The sequence below is a fragment of the Heterodontus francisci genome, chromosome 23, assembly GCF_036365525.1.
Source record: "Heterodontus francisci isolate sHetFra1 chromosome 23, sHetFra1.hap1, whole genome shotgun sequence".
NCBI classification, from domain to species: domain Eukaryota; kingdom Metazoa; phylum Chordata; class Chondrichthyes; order Heterodontiformes; family Heterodontidae; genus Heterodontus; species Heterodontus francisci.
This window is the reverse complement of record NC_090393.1, coordinates 15,744,801-15,762,264: the sequence shown is the minus strand read 5'-3', so window position 1 is coordinate 15,762,264 and position 17,464 is coordinate 15,744,801. Positions and strand designations below refer to the sequence as shown.

The window sequence follows — 17,464 nt, the reverse complement described above, 5'->3', positions numbered from 1 at the left end:
CCATCTATGCTATTATAATACCCCCAAAATCATGAGCCCTTATCTTGTGTAGTAATCTTTTATGTGGCACCTTATTGAATGCCTTTTGGAAATCCAGATATACTACATCTACTGGTTCCCCTTTATCCACCCTGCTTGTTACATCCTCAAAGAACTCGAATAAATTTGTCAAACATGATTTCCCTTTCATAAAACCATGTTGACTCTGCCTGATTGCATTACGATTTTGTAAATGTCCTGCTACTACTTCCTTATTAATGGATTCTAGCATTTTACCAATGACAGATGTTAGGCTAACTGACCTATAGTTTCCTGCTTTCTGTCTCCCTCCTTTCTTGAATAGAATTGTTACATTTGTGGTTTTCCAATCCACTGGGATCTTTTCAGAAACTCGGGAATTTTGGAAGATTACAACCAATGCACCCACTATCTCTGCAGCCACTTCTTTTAAGGCCCGAGGATGCAGGCCATCAGGTCCTGGGGACTTGTCAGCCTTTCGTCTCATTAGTTTTCCTAGTACTTTTTCTCTCGTGACAATGATTGTTTTAAGTTCCTCCCTCCCTTTTGCCTCTTGATTTTCTGTTATTCTTGGGATGCTTCTTGTGTCTTCTACTGTGAAGACAGATACAAAATACTTGTTCAAGGTCTCTGCCATTTCCTTGTTTCCCATTATTAATTCCCCAGTCTCATCCTCAAAGGGACCAACATTAATCTTTCACTACTCTCTTCCTTTCTAAATACTTGTAGTAGCTTTTACTGTCGGTTTTTATATTTTGTGCTAGTTTACTGTAATGCTCTAGCTTTTCCTTTTTTTTTTAGTCATTCTCTGCTGGTTTGTTAAGTTTTTCCAATCTTCTGACCTACCCCTAATCTTTGCAATATTGTACACCTTTTCTTTCAATTTGATACCATCCTTAACTTCCTTCATTAGTCACAGATGGTACATCCTCTCATAGAGTTTTTCTTTCTCAATGGAATATATCTTTGTTGAGAGTTATGAAATATCTCCTAAACAAGTACATTTCATCTCTCTTCACTGTTTTTTCTGTGCAGCTGCTGGGTGTGCATGTCTTAGTCCTGCAAGAAGGTCTAACTCACAAGAAGATTGAAGCCAAAGCAGATGAGGTACCAAAGGAATGGCTTCAGAAATTGTTGCTGGGTTCTTATGAGAAAAGCAGAGGCAGGGAACGCATGCATCTGAAAATGGCAACCGAGGGATCCAGAAATCCACCTGAAAGGAATATTGAATGCTGAAAGGACATTAAGATGTAGCCCACGCTGTCCATGATAACCTTGTGGGTAACTGCACTGATAAGTATGATACTGAGCCAGACAGACCAGGAAGGCTGCAGGTTGAGTCTCAGCTACAATGACAGAGCTAGGGAGATGTTAAATGACCCACGGTCCCTGCTCTTAGCCACTACCCGGTGACTGCTGCTGCAAAATGCTCAGCTGGGAGGTCCTCCTTACTGCTGAATAGCCAGCCTTCATTGCCTGTTCAGATGAAGAACATGGGTGAAATATCAGAGAGCAACTGTGGAATCAGACTCGATGTGAGTTAGCACATCTTAGAAGGGAAGGGAAAAAAGAGAAGCGGGAAAAGAATCAGACTCATTCAGAAGCAAAGTCTGTTCATGAATAGGACGATGCTCGTCGCAATGTTAAGTGTGTGATATTAGGAGAAATTCACCATGATGGACTGTAATTGTGAATTCCCTCCCATGACCCCTCCCCACCCAAGATTCCTAATGGTATTCGCATGGCAACAAACCACAAGATGCAATGGACGAGAAAAACCATCCCATCCAGTTTAGATCATTCCAGAATGCCCCGACATTCTTCTCCCCTGCCCATCTCAACGTCCAGCTGCTTCTAAAAGTATTTCAATGTTTTTGCCTTCAAGGCACTAGCCAGGTGTCGAATTCCAGCCATCCTTACCTTCTTTGTTCCAGACGATCCCCAGGCTTCATTTCCCTAAGTGCGGCCTGTGATGGCGCTGGCTACCTCAGCGCGAACCAACCTTATGGAGGGGACTTCAAACAGATGTTAGGCCCCTTCTTTGCATATACAAAGGGCATAACACCTGCTTCAGGCATGGGTAAGGGATGCCTCTTGTTTGCCCTTACCTAATTTGACGCGTGGTGCACTTCTAGTTGGAAATATGGGCACAATTCCTGCCCACCATGTTGGGGCCTTAGTAGGTTGAGAGGTTGAGTAACTCACGGTTGTATGGACCAATTTCTAGGGCCAGATTTTTCCAACCTTTCCCATAGCTGAATCCCCTGAAGCTGTGGATTAGTTATATCGCCACAGATTCACTATTGTGACCCTGCTTTATTTGAAGGCAACCTACCCTAATAGTTTATTGTTTTAAATTGAAAAGTTTATCAACTTTGTGAAAGAAAGAGGCCAGTATAATGAGGAATAAAATTGAAAAGGCAATAGGTGTTACACTCCTTAAATTAATGTATTGCTTGTTTTTCAAAGGTTTTGAGCCCTCTGAGTGTTGAACAAGCCTTTTGCGCCCGTGATGCATTAGCAAAAGCTATTTATGGACGTACTTTTACTTGGCTCGTTAACAAAATCAATAAATCACTAGCTAATCAGGTAAGGGGAAGTATTCTTTTTTTTTTAAAAAGTACATCTTTTGATTAATTTATTGTGTTATCAAAAGTGACATGAGTCAGAGCTGGGGATTGGAACACTTTTTCTAGTATCAGTACTGACTGTTGAGATTGAGCTCCCCCAGATGTTACAGATGTTAAACACCGAGTAATGCAACCTCTAATCTGATACAGAATAATGCAGTCTCTATTCTGATCAGAGTAATGTCGCCTTTAATCTGATACAGAGTAATGCAGTCTCTATTCTGATCAGAGTAATGTCGCCTTTAATCTGATACAGAATAATGCAGTCTCTATTCTAATCAGAGTAATGTCCCCTCTAATCTGATACAGAGTAATGCAGTCTCTATTCTGATCAGAGTAATGTCGCCTCTAATCTGATACAGAATAATGCAGTCTCTATTCTAATCAGAGTAATGTCCCCTCTATTCTGATACAGAATAATGCAGTCTCTATTCTGATCAGAGTAATGTCGCCTTTAATCTGATACAGAATAATGCAGTCTCTATTCTGATCAGAGTAATGTCGCCTTTAATCTGATACAGAGTAATGCAGTCTCTATTCTGATCAGAGTAATGTCACCTCCAATCTGATGCAGAATATTGCAGTCTCTATTCTGATCAGAGTAATGTCACCTCCAATCTGATACAGACTATTGCAGTCTCTATTCTGATCAGAGTAATGTCGCCTTTAATCTGATACAGAGTAATGCAGTCTCTATTCTGATCAGAGAAATGTCGCCTTTAATCTGATACAGAATAATGCAGTCTCTATTCTGATCAGAGTAATGTCGCCTTTAATCTGATACAGAGTAATGCAGTCTCTATTCTGATCAGAGTAATGTCACCTCCAATCTGATACAGAATAATGCAGTCTCTATTCTGATCAGAGTAATGTCCCCTCTAATCTGATACAGAGTAATGCAGTCTCTATTCTGATCAGAGTAATGTCACCTCCAATCTGATACAGAATAATGCAGTCTCTATTCTGATCAGAGTAATGTCCCCTCTAATCTGATACAGAGTAATGCAGTCTCTATTCTGATCAGAGTAATGTCGCCTTTAATCTGATACAGAGTAATGCAGTCTCTATTCTGATCAGAGTAATGTCGCCTTTAATCTGATACAGAATAATGCAGTCTCTATTCTAATCAGAGTAATGTCCCCTCTATTCTGATACAGAGTAATGCAGTCTCTATTCTGATCAGAGTAATGTCGCCTTTAATCTGATACAGAATAATGCAGTCTCTATTCTGATCAGAGTAATGTCGCCTTTAATCTGATACAGAGTAATGCAGTCTCTATTCTGATCAGAGTAATGTCACCTCCAATCTGATGCAGAATATTGCAGTCTCTATTCTGATCAGAGTAATGTCACCTCCAATCTGATACAGACTATTGCAGTCTCTATTCTGATCAGAGTAATGTCGCCTTTAATCTGATACAGAGTAATGCAGTCTCTATTCTGATCAGAGAAATGTCGCCTTTAATCTGATACAGAATAATGCAGTCTCTATTCTGATCAGAGTAATGTCGCCTTTAATCTGATACAGAGTAATGCAGTCTCTATTCTGATCAGAGTAATGTCACCTCCAATCTGATACAGAATAATGCAGTCTCTATTCTGATCAGAGTAATGTCCCCTCTAATCTGATACAGAGTAATGCAGTCTCTATTCTGATCAGAGTAATGTCACCTCCAATCTGATACAGAATAATGCAGTCTCTATTCTGATCAGAGTAATGTCCCCTCTAATCTGATACAGAGTAATGCAGTCTCTATTCTGATCAGAGTAATGTCGCCTTTAATCTGATACAGAGTAATGCAGTCTCTATTCTGATCAGAGTAATGTCGCCTTTAATCTGATACAGAGTAATGCAGTCTCTATTCTGATCAGAGTAATATCGCCTTTAATCTGATACAGAGTAATGCAGTCTCTATTCTGATCAGAGTAATGTCGCCTCTAATCTGATACAGAGCAATGCAGTCTCTATTCTGATCAGAGTAATGTCCCCTCTATTCTGATACAGAATAATGCAGTCTCTATTCTGATCAGAGTAATGTCACCTTTAATCTGATACAGAATAATGCAGTCTCTATTCTAATCAGAGTAATGTCCCCTCTAATCTGATACAGAGTAATGCAGTCTCTATTCTGATCAGAGTAATGTCGCCTCTAATCTGATACAGAGCAATGCAGTCTCTATTCTGATCAGAGTAATGTCCCCTCTATTCTTATACAGAATAATGCAGTCTCTATTCTGATCAGAGTAATGTCACCTTTAATCTGATACAGAGTAATGCAGTCTCTATTCTGATCAGAGAAATGTCGCCTTTAATCTGATACAGAGTAATGCACTCTCTATTCTGATCAGAGTAATGTCACCTCCAATCTGATACAGAATAATGCAGTCTCTATTCTGATCAGAGTAATGTCCCCTCTAATCTGATACAGAATAATGCAGTCTCTATTCTGATCAGAGTAAAGTCACCTTTAATCTGATACAGAGTAATACAGTCTCTATTCTGATCAGAGTAATGTCGCCTTTAATCTGATACAGAGTAATGCAGTCTCTATTCTGATCAGAGTAATGTCGCCTTTAATCTGATACAGAATAATGCAGTCTCTATTCTGATCAGAGTAATGTCACCTCTAATCTGATACAGAGTAATGCAGTCTCTATTCTGATCAGAGTAATGTCGCCTCTAATCTGATACAGAGTAATGCAGTCTCTATTCTGATCAGAGTAATGCAGTCTCTATTCTGATCAGAGTAATGTCGCCTCTAATCTGATACAGAGTAATGCAGTCTCTATTCTGATCAGAGTACTGTCGCCTTTAATCTGATACAGAGTAATGCAGTCTCTATTCTGATCAGAGTAATGTCACCTTTAATCTGATACAGAATAATGCAGTCTCTATTCTGATCAGAGTAATGTCACCTTTAATCTGATACAGAGTAATGCAGTCTCTATTCTGATCAGAGTAATGTCACCTCTAATCTGATACAGAGTAATGCAGTCTCTATTCTGATCAGAGTTATGTCGCCTCTAATCTGATACAGAGTAATGCAGTCTCTATTCTGATCAGAGTAATGTCGCCATTAATCTGAAACAGAGTAATGCAGTCTCTATTCTGATCAGAGTAATGTCGCCTTTAATCTGATACAGAGTAATGCAGTCTCTATTCTGATCAGAGTAATGTCACCTCTAATCTGATACAGAGTAATGCAGTCTCTATTCTGATCAGAGTAATCTCACCTTTAATCTGATATAGAGTAATGCAGTCTCTATTCTGATCAGAGCAATGTCCCCTCTAATCTGATGCAGAATAATGCAGTCTCTTTTCTGATCAGAGTAATGGCCCCTCTAATCTGATACAGAATAATGCAGTCTCTATTCTGATCAGAGTAATGTCACCTCTAATCTGATACAGAGTAATGCAGTCTCTATTCTGATCAGAGTAATCTCACCTTTAATCTGATATAGAGTAATGCAGTCTCTATTCTGATCAGAGCAATGTCACCTCTAATCTGATACAGAGTAATGCAGTCTCTATTCTGATCAGAGTAATCTCACCTTTAATCTGATATAGAGTAATGCAGTCTCTATTCTGATCAGAGCAATGTCACCTCTAATCTGATACAGAGTAATGCAGTCTCTATTCTGATCAGAGTAATGTCACCTCTAATCTGATACAGAGTAATGCAGTCTCTATTCTGATCAGAGTAATGTCACCTCTAATCTGATACAGAGTAATGCAGTCTCTATTCTGATCAGAGTAATCTCACCTTTAATCTGATATAGAGTAATGCAGTCTCTATTCTGATCAGAGCAATGTCCCCTCTAATCTGATGCAGAATAATGCAGTCTCTTTTCTGATCAGAGTAATGGTCCCTCTAATCTGATACAGAATAATGCAGTCTCTATTCTGATCAGAGTAATGTCACCTCTAATCTGATACAGAGTAATGCAGTCTCTATTCTGATCAGAGTAATCTCACCTTTAATCTGATATAGAGTAATGCAGTCTCTATTCTGATCAGAGCAATGTCCCCTCTAATCTGATGCAGAATAATGCAGTCTCTTTTCTGATCAGAGTAATGGCCCCTCTAATCTGATACAGAATAATGCAGTCTCTTTTCTGATCAGAGCAATGTCCCCTCTATTCTGATACAGCATAATGCAGTCTCTATTCTGATCAGAGTCATGACCCCTCTATTCTGATACAGCATAATGCAGTCTCTATTCTGATCAGAGTCATGTCCCCTCTAATCTGATACAGAATAATGCAGTCTCTATTCTGATCAGAGTAATGTCCCCTCTAATCTGATACAGAATAATGCAGTCTCTATTCTGATCAGAGTCATGACCCCTCTAATCTGATACAGCATAATGCAGTCTCTATTCTGATCAGAGTCATGTCCCCTCTAATCTGATACAGAATAATGCAGTCTCTATTCTGATCAGAGTAATGTCCCCTCTAATCTGATACAGAATAATGCAGTCTCTATTCTGATCAGAGTCATGACTCCTCTAATCTGATACAGAACAATGCAGTCTCTATTCTGATCAGAGTCATGTCCCCTCTAATCTGATACAGAATAATGCAGTCTCTATTCTGATCAGAGTAATGTCCCCTCTAATCTGATACAGAATAATGCAGTCTATTTTCTGATCAGAGTAATGTCCCCTCTAATCTGATACAGAATAATGCAGTCTCTATTCTGATCAGAGCAATGTCCCCTCTAATCTGATACAGAATAATGCAGTCTCTTTTCTGATCAGAGTAATGTCCCCTCTAATCTGATACAGAATAATGCAGTCTCTATTCTGATCAGAGTCATGACCCCTCTTTCTGATACAGCATAATGCAGTCTCTATTCTGATCAGAGTCATGTCCCCTCTAATCTGATACAGCATAATGCAGTCTCTATTCTGATCAGAGTCATGACCCCTCTTTCTGATACAGCATAATGCAGTCTCTATTCTGATCAGAGTCATGTCCCCTCTAATCTGATACAGCATAATGCAGTCTCTATTCTGATCAGAGTCATGTCCCCTCTAATCTGATACAGAATAATGCAGTCTCTATTCTGATCAGAGTCATGACCCCTCTAATCTGATACAGAATAATGCAGTCTCTATTCTGATCAGAGTCATGTCCCCTCTAATCTGATACAGAATAATGCAGTCTCTTTTCTGATCAGAGTAATGTCCCCTCTAATCTGATACAGAATAATGCAGTCTCTATTCTGATCAGAGCAATGTCCCCTCTAATCTGATGCAGAATAATGCAGTCTCTTTTCTGATCAGAGTAATGTCCCCTCTATTCTGATACAGCATAATGCAGTCTCTATTCTGATCAGAGTCATGACCCCTCTATTCTGATACAGCATAATGCAGTCTCTATTCTGATCAGAGTAATGTCCCCTCTATTCTGATACAGCATAATGCAGTCTCTATTCTGATCAGAGTCATGACCCCTCTAATCTGATACAGAATAATGCAGTCTCTATTCTGATCAGAGTAATGTCCCCTCTAATCTGATACAGAATAATGCAGTCTCTATTCTGATCAGAGTCATGACCCCTCTAATCTGATACAGCATAATGCAGTCTCTATTCTGATCAGAGTAATGTCCCCTCTAATCTGATACAGAGTAATGCAGTCTCTATTCTGATCAGAGTCATGACCCCTCTAATCTGATACAGAATAATGCAGTCTCTATTCTGATCAGAGTCATGACCCCTCTAATCTGATACAGAATAATGCAGTCTCTATTCTGATCAGAGTAATGTCCCCTCTAATCTGATACAGAATAATGCAGTCTCTATTCTGATCAGAGTAATGTCGCCTCTAATCTGATGCAGAATAATGCAGTCTCTATTCTGATCAGAGTAATGTCCCCTCTAATCTGATACAGAATAATGCAGTCTCTTTTCTGATCAGAGTAATGTCCCCTCTAATCTGATACAGAATAATGCAGTCTCTATTCTGATCAGAGTAATGTCCCCTCTAATCTGATACAGAATAATGCAGTCTCTTTTCTGATCAGAGTAATGTCCCTTCTAATCTGATACAGAATAATGCAGTCTCTATTCTGATCAGAGTAATGTCCCCTCTAATCTGATACAGAGTAATGCAGTCTCTATTCTGATAAGAGTCATGTCCCCTCTAATCTGATACAGAATAATGCAGTCTCTATTCTGATCAGAGTCATGTCCCCTCTAATCTGATACAGAATAATGCAGTCTCTATTCTGATCAGAGTAATGTCCCCTCTAATCTGATACAGAATAATGCAGTCTCTATTCTGATCAGAGTCATGTCCCCTCTAATCTGATACAGAATAATGCAGTCTCTATTCTGATCAGAGTAATGTCCCCTCTAATCTGATACAGAATAATGCAGTCTCTATTCTGATCAGAGTCATGTCCCCTCTAATCTGATACAGAATAATGCAGTCTCTATTCTGATCAGAGTAATGCAATCTCTATTCTGATCAGAGTAATGTCCGCTCTAATCTGATACAGAATAATGCAGTCTCTGTTCTGATCAGAGCAATGTCCCCTCTAATCTGATACAGAATAATGCAGTCTCTATTCTGATCAGAGTAATGTCCCCTCTAATCTGATACAGAATAATGCAGTCTCTATTCTGATCAGAGTAATGTCCCCTCTAATCTGATACAGAATAATGCAGTCTCTATTCTGATCAGAGTAATGTCCCCTCTAATCTGATACAGAATAATGCAGTCTCTATTCTGATCAGAGTAATGTCCCCTCTAATCTGATACAGAATAATGCAGTCTCTATTCTGATCAGAGCAATGTCCCCTCTAATCTGATACAGAATAATGCAGTCTCTATTCTGATCAGAGTAATGTCCCCTCTAATCTGATACAGAATAATGCAGTCTCTATTCTGATCAGAGTAATGTCCCCTCTAATCTGATACAGAATAATGCAGTCTCTATTCTGATCAGAGTAATGTCTCCTCTAATCTGATGCAGAATAATGCAGTCTCTATTCTGATCAGAGCAATGTCCCCTCTAATCTGATACAGAATAATGCAGTCTCTATTCTGATCAGAGCAATGTCTCCTCTAATCTGATACAGAATAATGCAGTCTCTATTCTGATCAGAGTAATGTCCCCTCTAATCTGATACAGAATAATGCAGTCTCTATTCTGATCAGAGCAATGTCTCCTCTAATCTGATGCAGAATAATGCAGTCTCTATTCTGATCAGAGTAATGTCCCCTCTAATCTGATACAGAATAATGCAGTCTCTATTCTGATCAGAGTCATGTCCCCTCTAATCTGATACAGAATAATGCAGTCTCTATTCTGATCAGAGCAATGTCTCCTCTAATCTGATGCAGAATAATGCAGTCTCTATTCTGATCAGAGTCATGTCCCCTCTAATCTGATACAGAATAATGCAGTCTCTATTCTGATCAGAGTAATGTCCCCTCTAATCTGATACAGAATAATGCAGTCTCTATTCTGATCAGAGTAATGTCCCCTCTAATCTGATACAGAATAATGCAGTCTCTATTCTGATCAGAGTCATGTCCCCTCTAATCTGATACAGAATAATGCAGTCTCTATTCTGATCAGAGTAATGTCCCCTCTAATCTGATACAGAATAATGCAGTCTCTATTCTGATCAGAGTAATGTCCCCTCTAATCTGATACAGAATAATGCAGTCTCTATTCTGATCAGAGCAATGTCTCCTCTAATCTGATGCAGAATAATGCAGTCTCTATTCTGATCAGAGTCATGTCCCCTCTAATCTGATACAGAATAATGCAGTCTCTATTCTGATCAGAGTAATGTCCCCTCTAATCTGATACAGAATAATGCAGTCTCTATTCTGATCAGAGTCATGACCCCTCTAATCTGATACAGAATAATGCAGTCTCTTTTCTGATCAGAGTAAAGCAATCTCTATTCTGATCAGAATAATGTCCCCTCTAATCTGATACAGAATAATGCAGTCTCTATTCTGATCAGAGTAAAGCAATCTCTATTCTGATCAGAATAATGTCCCCTCTAATCTGATACAGAATAATGCAGTCTCTATTCTGATCAGAGTAAAGCAATCTCTATTCTGATCAGAATAATGTCCCCTCTAATCTGATACAGAATAATGCAGCCTCTATTCTGATCAGAGTAATGTCCGCTCTAATCTGATACAGAGTGATGCAGTCTTTAATCTGTACACAACGTTCAGGAGAGCATCTGCTGCTCTGTGAATTTTTGCAATCTCTATACTACCAGCCACCTTTATGATATGTCTAATAGAGATGAAAAATTGCATGTCAATTCCTAAATCCTGATTTGAACTCCTGGTCAGTTTTTGGCAAGTGATCAGACGTGATTCATGATTCTAGTTTTGTTTTTTGTAGGACCCAAGCAGAAAAACAGTGATTGGCCTATTGGATATCTATGGATTTGAAGTCTTTGATGTCAACAGGTAAGAACTTCTTGTGATGCACCATGTCATTTCTGAGGGATGTCAACGTAGTGTCAAGCCCAAGATAAACACTAAACATGGACTCTTACCTTCTTTCATCACATATTTGTTAATCTTGAGCTAAACCTGAGGTAGATAGTTGGCTCAAGCACGATTCTGCTTAACTCACTCGTTAGCCAGCTTGCCATAAAGCAGCCTGCTGTTTGCATTGAATATGTTTTGCTAAACCTAATGGGAGTTCTGTAATAAAAGCAAAATACTGCGGATGCTGGAAATCTGAAACAAAAACAAGAAATGCTGGAATCACTCAGCAGGTCTGGCAGCATCTGTGGAAAGAGAAGCAGAGTTAACGTTTCGGGTCAGTGACCCTTCTTCGGAACTAATGGGAGTTCTGTCCTGGTGGAAGTCCTGCTGTTAATCCAATCACCATTCATTGGCACTGCCTGGTATACTTTCAGCTGCAGTTGGATGCCCCACCTCATACATTAGGTCGAACCTTTACTCACAAGAAGTCACTTCTGGACCAAGTGAATATCATCCCTCTACAATCTAAATAACTAAGCTGCTTGGTTATATTCACGTGGACAGAAAAATATTCTGGAATATTTCTGCAACTCACCTAAAACCTTTACAACATGATATATTACACAGAATTGTAGTTAATAAGTGAGATGATGGCTGGAATTTTATGCTAGGCGGATGGGAGCCGGACTCCGCCGTAAATGTCGGTGCCGATCCTGCTCCCGCCCAGCCTGGGGATCCGTCCCGTCTTTTCCGGATCCCCAGGCTTTAATTGGCCCGAGGCGGGACTTCCAACCGCTTGAGGGAGGAGGTCCCACCTCAGTGAGCTGCCGGCCAATCAGCGGGCCGGCACCTCTTAGTCTCAGCAGCGCCACCGAGAGCAGAGGCCACTGCTGAGACTGCAGCCCTGCCGACCAAGGAGGATGCAATGGAACTGGTACAGAAGGTAAGTTCGGGCAGCCTCACCAGGGGAATCGGTCGTGCCCTGGTGAGGCTAGGGTGGTCGTTTGGGGGGAGGGGGGGGGTTGCGTCTTGGATCCCAGAGTTGGGTTGGGAGGCGGGGACAGCCCTCAATCGGGCTGGGCAGCCTTTCACGGCACACCTGCTTGCCACTGGTAAAATACCCGTGGACGCGGGCGAGGGCCCTTAGGTGGCCGTTAAGCGGCCACTTAAGGGTCTTGATTGGCCTCGGGCGGGCAGGCTGCATCTCACCCCCCCCCCCCCACCCCCACCCCCCTGCCGGGCCTCCGTAAACTTGGTCGGAGGCGGAATCCGGGCGGTTAGTCCTCCCGGAGCCTGCCACTCAATTTTACTCCGCCCCCACGCCACCACCCGACCCCGTGCGGCGGTGTAAAATTTCGGCCAATATGTACAGTTGCGGAACCAATTATACAGAATTGACTTCAGTCCACAGGTTGAAATGGGCACTATTGAATGAGTCGTCCATGATATCCCACAGCAGATCCTGTTGAATTAGTCGTCCATTTTACACCACGGCAGATCCTGTTGAATTAGTCGTCCATTATACACCACGGCAGATCCTGTTGAATTAGTCGTCCATTATACACCACGGCAGATCCTGTTGAATTAGTCGTCCATTTTACACCACGGCAGATCCTGTTGAATTAGTCGTCCATTTTACACCACGGCAGATCCTATTGAATTAGTTGTCCATTATACACCACGGCAGATCCTATTGAATTAGATGTCCATTATACACCATGCAGATCCTGTTGAATTAGTTGTCCATTATACACCATGCAGATCCTGTTGAATTAGTCGTCCATTATACACCACTGCAGATCCTATTGAATTAGATGTCCATTATACACCATGCAGATCCTGTTGAATTAGTCGTCCATTATACACCACTGCAGATCCTATTGAATTAGTTGTCCATTATACACCATGCAGATCCTGTTGAATTAGTTGTCCATTATACACCACTGCAGATCCTATTGAATTAGATGTCCATTATACACCATGCAGATCCTGTTGAATTAGTCGTCCATTATACACCACTGCAGATCCTATTGAATTAGTTGTCCATTATACACCACTGCAGATCCTATTGAATTAGTTGTCCATTATACACCACGGCAGATCCTGTTGAATTAGTTGTCCATTATACACCACTGCAGATCCTATTGAATTAGATGTCCATTATACACCACTGCAGATCCTATTGAATTAGATGTCCATTATACACCATGCAGATCCTGTTGAATTAGATGTCCATTATACACCATGCAGATCCTGTTGAATTAGTCGTCCATTATACACCACTGCAGATCCTATTGAATTAGATGTCCATTATACACCATGCAGATCCTGTTGAATTAGTCGTCCATTATACACCACTGCAGATCCTATTGAATTAGTTGTCCATTATACACCACTGCAGATCCTATTGAATTAGTCGTCCATTATACACCACTGCAGATCCTGTTGAATTAGTCGTCCATTATATACCACGGCAGATCCTGTTGAATTAGTCGTCCATTATACACCACTGCAGATCCTATTGAATTAGTTGTCCATTATACACCACTGCAGATCCTGTTGAATTAGTCGTCCATTATACACCACTGCAGATCCTATTGAATTAGTTGTCCATTATACACCACTGCAGATCCTATTGAATTAGTTGTCCATTATACACCACTGCAGATCCTATTGAATTAGTTGTCCATTATACACCACTGCAGATCCTATTGAATTAGTCGTCCATTATACACCACTGCAGATCCTATTGAATTAGTTGTCCATTATACACCACTGCAGATCCTATTGAATTAGTTGTCCATTATACACCACTGCAGATCCTATTGAATTAGTCGTCCATTATACACCACTGCAGATCCTATTGAATTAGTCGTCCATTATACACCACTGCAGATCCTATTGAATTAGTTGTCCATTATACACCACTGCAGATCCTATTGAATTAGTCGTCCATTATACACCACTGCAGATCCTATTGAATTAGTTGTCCATTATACACCACTGCAGATCCTGTTGAATTAGTCGTCCATTATATACCACGGCAGATCCTGTTGAATTAGTCGTCCATTATACACCACTGCAGATCCTATTGAATTAGTTGTCCATTATACACCACTGCAGATCCTGTTGAATTAGTCGTCCATTATACACCACTGCAGATCCTATTGAATTAGTTGTCCATTATACACCACTGCAGATCCTGTTGAATTAGTCGTCCATTATACACCACTGCAGATCCTATTGAATTAGTTGTCCATTATACACCACGGCAGATCCTATTGAATTAGTCGTCCATTATACACCACTGCAGATCCTGTTGAATTAGTCGTCCATTATACACCACTGCAGATCCTGTTGAATTAGTTGTCCATTATACACCATGCAGATCCTGTTGAATTAGTCGTCCATTATACACCACTGCAGATCCTATTGAATTAGTTGTCCATTATACACCACTGCAGATCCTATTGAATTAGTTGTCCATTATACACCACTGCAGATCCTATTGAATTAGTTGTCCATTATACACCACGGCAGATCCTATTGATTTAGTTGTCCATTATACACCACGGCAGATCCTATTGAATTAGTCGTCCATTATACAACACTGCAGATCCTATTGAATTAGTTGTCCATTATATACCACGGCAGATCCTATTGAATTAGTTGTCCATTATATACCACGGCAGATCCTATTGAATTAGTCGTCCATTATACACCACGGCAGATCCTATTGAATTAGTCGTCCATTATACACCACGGCAGATCCTATTGAATTAGTTGTCCATTATACACCACGGCAGATCCTATTGAATTAGTCGTCCATTATACACCACGGCAGATCCTGTTGAATTAGTCGTCCATTATATACCACTGCAGATCCTGTTGAATTAGTCGTCCATTATATACCACTGCAGATCCTGTTGAATTAGTCGTCCATTATATACCACGGCAGATCCTATTGAATTAGTTGTCCATTATACACCACGGCAGATCCTGTTGAATTAGTCGTCCATTATATACCACTGCAGATCCTGTTGAATTAGTCGTCCATTATACACCACGGCAGATCCTATTGAATTAGTTGTCCATTATACAACACTGCAGATCCTATTGAATTAGTCGTCCATTATACACCACGGCAGATCCTATTGAATTAGTTGTCCATTATATACCACTGCAGATCCTGTTGAATTAGTCGTCCATTATACACCACGGCAGATCCTATTGAATTAGTCGTCCATTATACACCACGGCAGATCCTATTGAATTAGTTGTCCATTATATACCACTGCAGATCCTGTTGAATTAGTCGTCCATTATATACCACGGCAGATCCTATTGAATTAGTTGTCCATTATACACCACGGCAGATCCTGTTGAATTAGTCGTCCATTATATACCACTGCAGATCCTGTTGAATTAGTCGTCCATTATACACCACGGCAGATCCTATTGAATTAGTTGTCCATTATACAACACTGCAGATCCTATTGAATTAGTCGTCCATTATACACCACGGCAGATCCTATTGAATTAGTTGTCCATTATATACCACTGCAGATCCTGTTGAATTAGTTGTCCATTATACAACACTGCAGATCCTATTGAATTAGTCGTCCATTATATACCACTGCAGATCCTGTTGAATTAGTCGTCCATTATACACCACGGCAGATCCTATTGAATTAGTTGTCCATTATACAACACTGCAGATCCTATTGAATTAGTCGTCCATTATACACCACGGCAGATCCTATTGAATTAGTTGTCCATTATATACCACTGCAGATCCTGTTGAATTAGTCGTCCATTATACACCACGGCAGATCCTATTGAATTAGTTGTCCATTATATACCACTGCAGATCCTGTTGAATTAGTCGTCCATTATACACCACTGCAGATCCTATTGAATTAGTCGTCCATTATATACCACGGCAGATCCTATTGAATTAGTTGTCCATTATACACCACGGCAGATCCTGTTGAATTAGTCGTCCATTATATACCACGGCAGATCCTATTGAATTAGTTGTCCATTATACACCACGGCAGATCCTATTGAATTAGTTGTCCATTATACAACACTGCAGATCCTATTGAATTAGTTGTCCATTATACACCACGGCAGATCCTATTGAATTAGTTGTCCATTATACAACACTGCAGATCCTATTGAATTAGTTGTCCATTATACACCACGGCAGATCCTATTGAATTAGTCGTCCATTATACAACACTGCAGATCCTATTGAATTAGTTGTCCATTATACACCACGGCAGATCCTATTGAATTAGTTGTCCATTATACACCACGGCAGATCCTATTGAATTAGTTGTCCATTATACACCACGGCAGATCCTATTGAATTAGTTGTCCATTATACACCACGGCAGATCCTATTGAATTAGTTGTCCATTATACACCACGGCAGATCCTATTGAATTAGTTGTCCATTATACACCACGGCAGATCCTATTGAATTAGTCGTCCATTATACAACACTGCAGATCCTATTGAATTAGTTGTCCATTATACACCACGGCAGATCCTATTGAATTAGTCGTCCATTATACAACACTGCAGATCCTATTGAATTAGTTGTCCATTATACACCACTGCAGATCCTATTGAATTAGTTGTCCATTATATACCACTGCAGATCCTATTGAATTAGTCGTCCATTATACACCACTGCAGATCCTATTGAATTAGTTGTCCATTATATACCACGGCAGATCCTATTGAATTAGTCGTCCATTATACAACACTGCAGATCCTATTGAATTAGTTGTCCATTATACACCACGGCAGATCCTATTGAATTAGTTGTCCATTATATACCACTGCAGATCCTATTGAATTAGTCGTCCATTATACAACACTGCAGATCCTATTGAATTAGTTGTCCATTATACACCACTGCAGATCCTATTGAATTAGTTGTCCATTATATACCACTGCAGATCCTATTGAATTAGTCGTCCATTATACACCACTGCAGATCCTATTGAATTAGTTGTCCATTATATACCACGGCAGATCCTATTGAATTAGTCGTCCATTATACAACACTGCAGATCCTATTGAATTAGTCGTCCATTATACACCACGGCAGATCCTGTTGAATTAGTCGTCCATTATATACCACTGCAGATCCTGTTGAATTAGTCGTCCATTATATACCACTGCAGATCCTGTTGAATTAGTCGTCCATTATATACCACGGCAGATCCTATTGAATTAGTTGTCCATTATACACCACGGCAGATCCTGTTGAATTAGTCGTCCATTATACACCACTGCAGATCCTATTGAATTAGTTGTCCATTA

The 17,464-nt window shown here is 40.2% G+C and overlaps 1 protein-coding gene across 4 annotated transcripts in view; it reads left to right on the top strand.

Moving 5' to 3' along the window:
- The window catches only part of myo1ha (myosin IHa), a 98,360-nt gene that overhangs the window by 29,077 nt on the left and 51,819 nt on the right, over window positions 1–17,464 (top strand). For all 4 annotated transcript variants that reach the window (XR_010977223.1, XM_068054732.1, XM_068054731.1 and 1 more), the window contains exons 9-11: window positions 1,054–1,125; window positions 2,488–2,607; window positions 11,034–11,101. Coding sequence is in view for 3 of the 4 variants with exons in the window: in XM_068054732.1 (XP_067910833.1) it covers window positions 1,054–1,125; window positions 2,488–2,607; window positions 11,034–11,101 (260 nt within the window). In the remaining variant the exon portion in view is untranslated. The remainder of the gene's footprint in view (window positions 1–1,053; window positions 1,126–2,487; window positions 2,608–11,033; window positions 11,102–17,464) is intronic.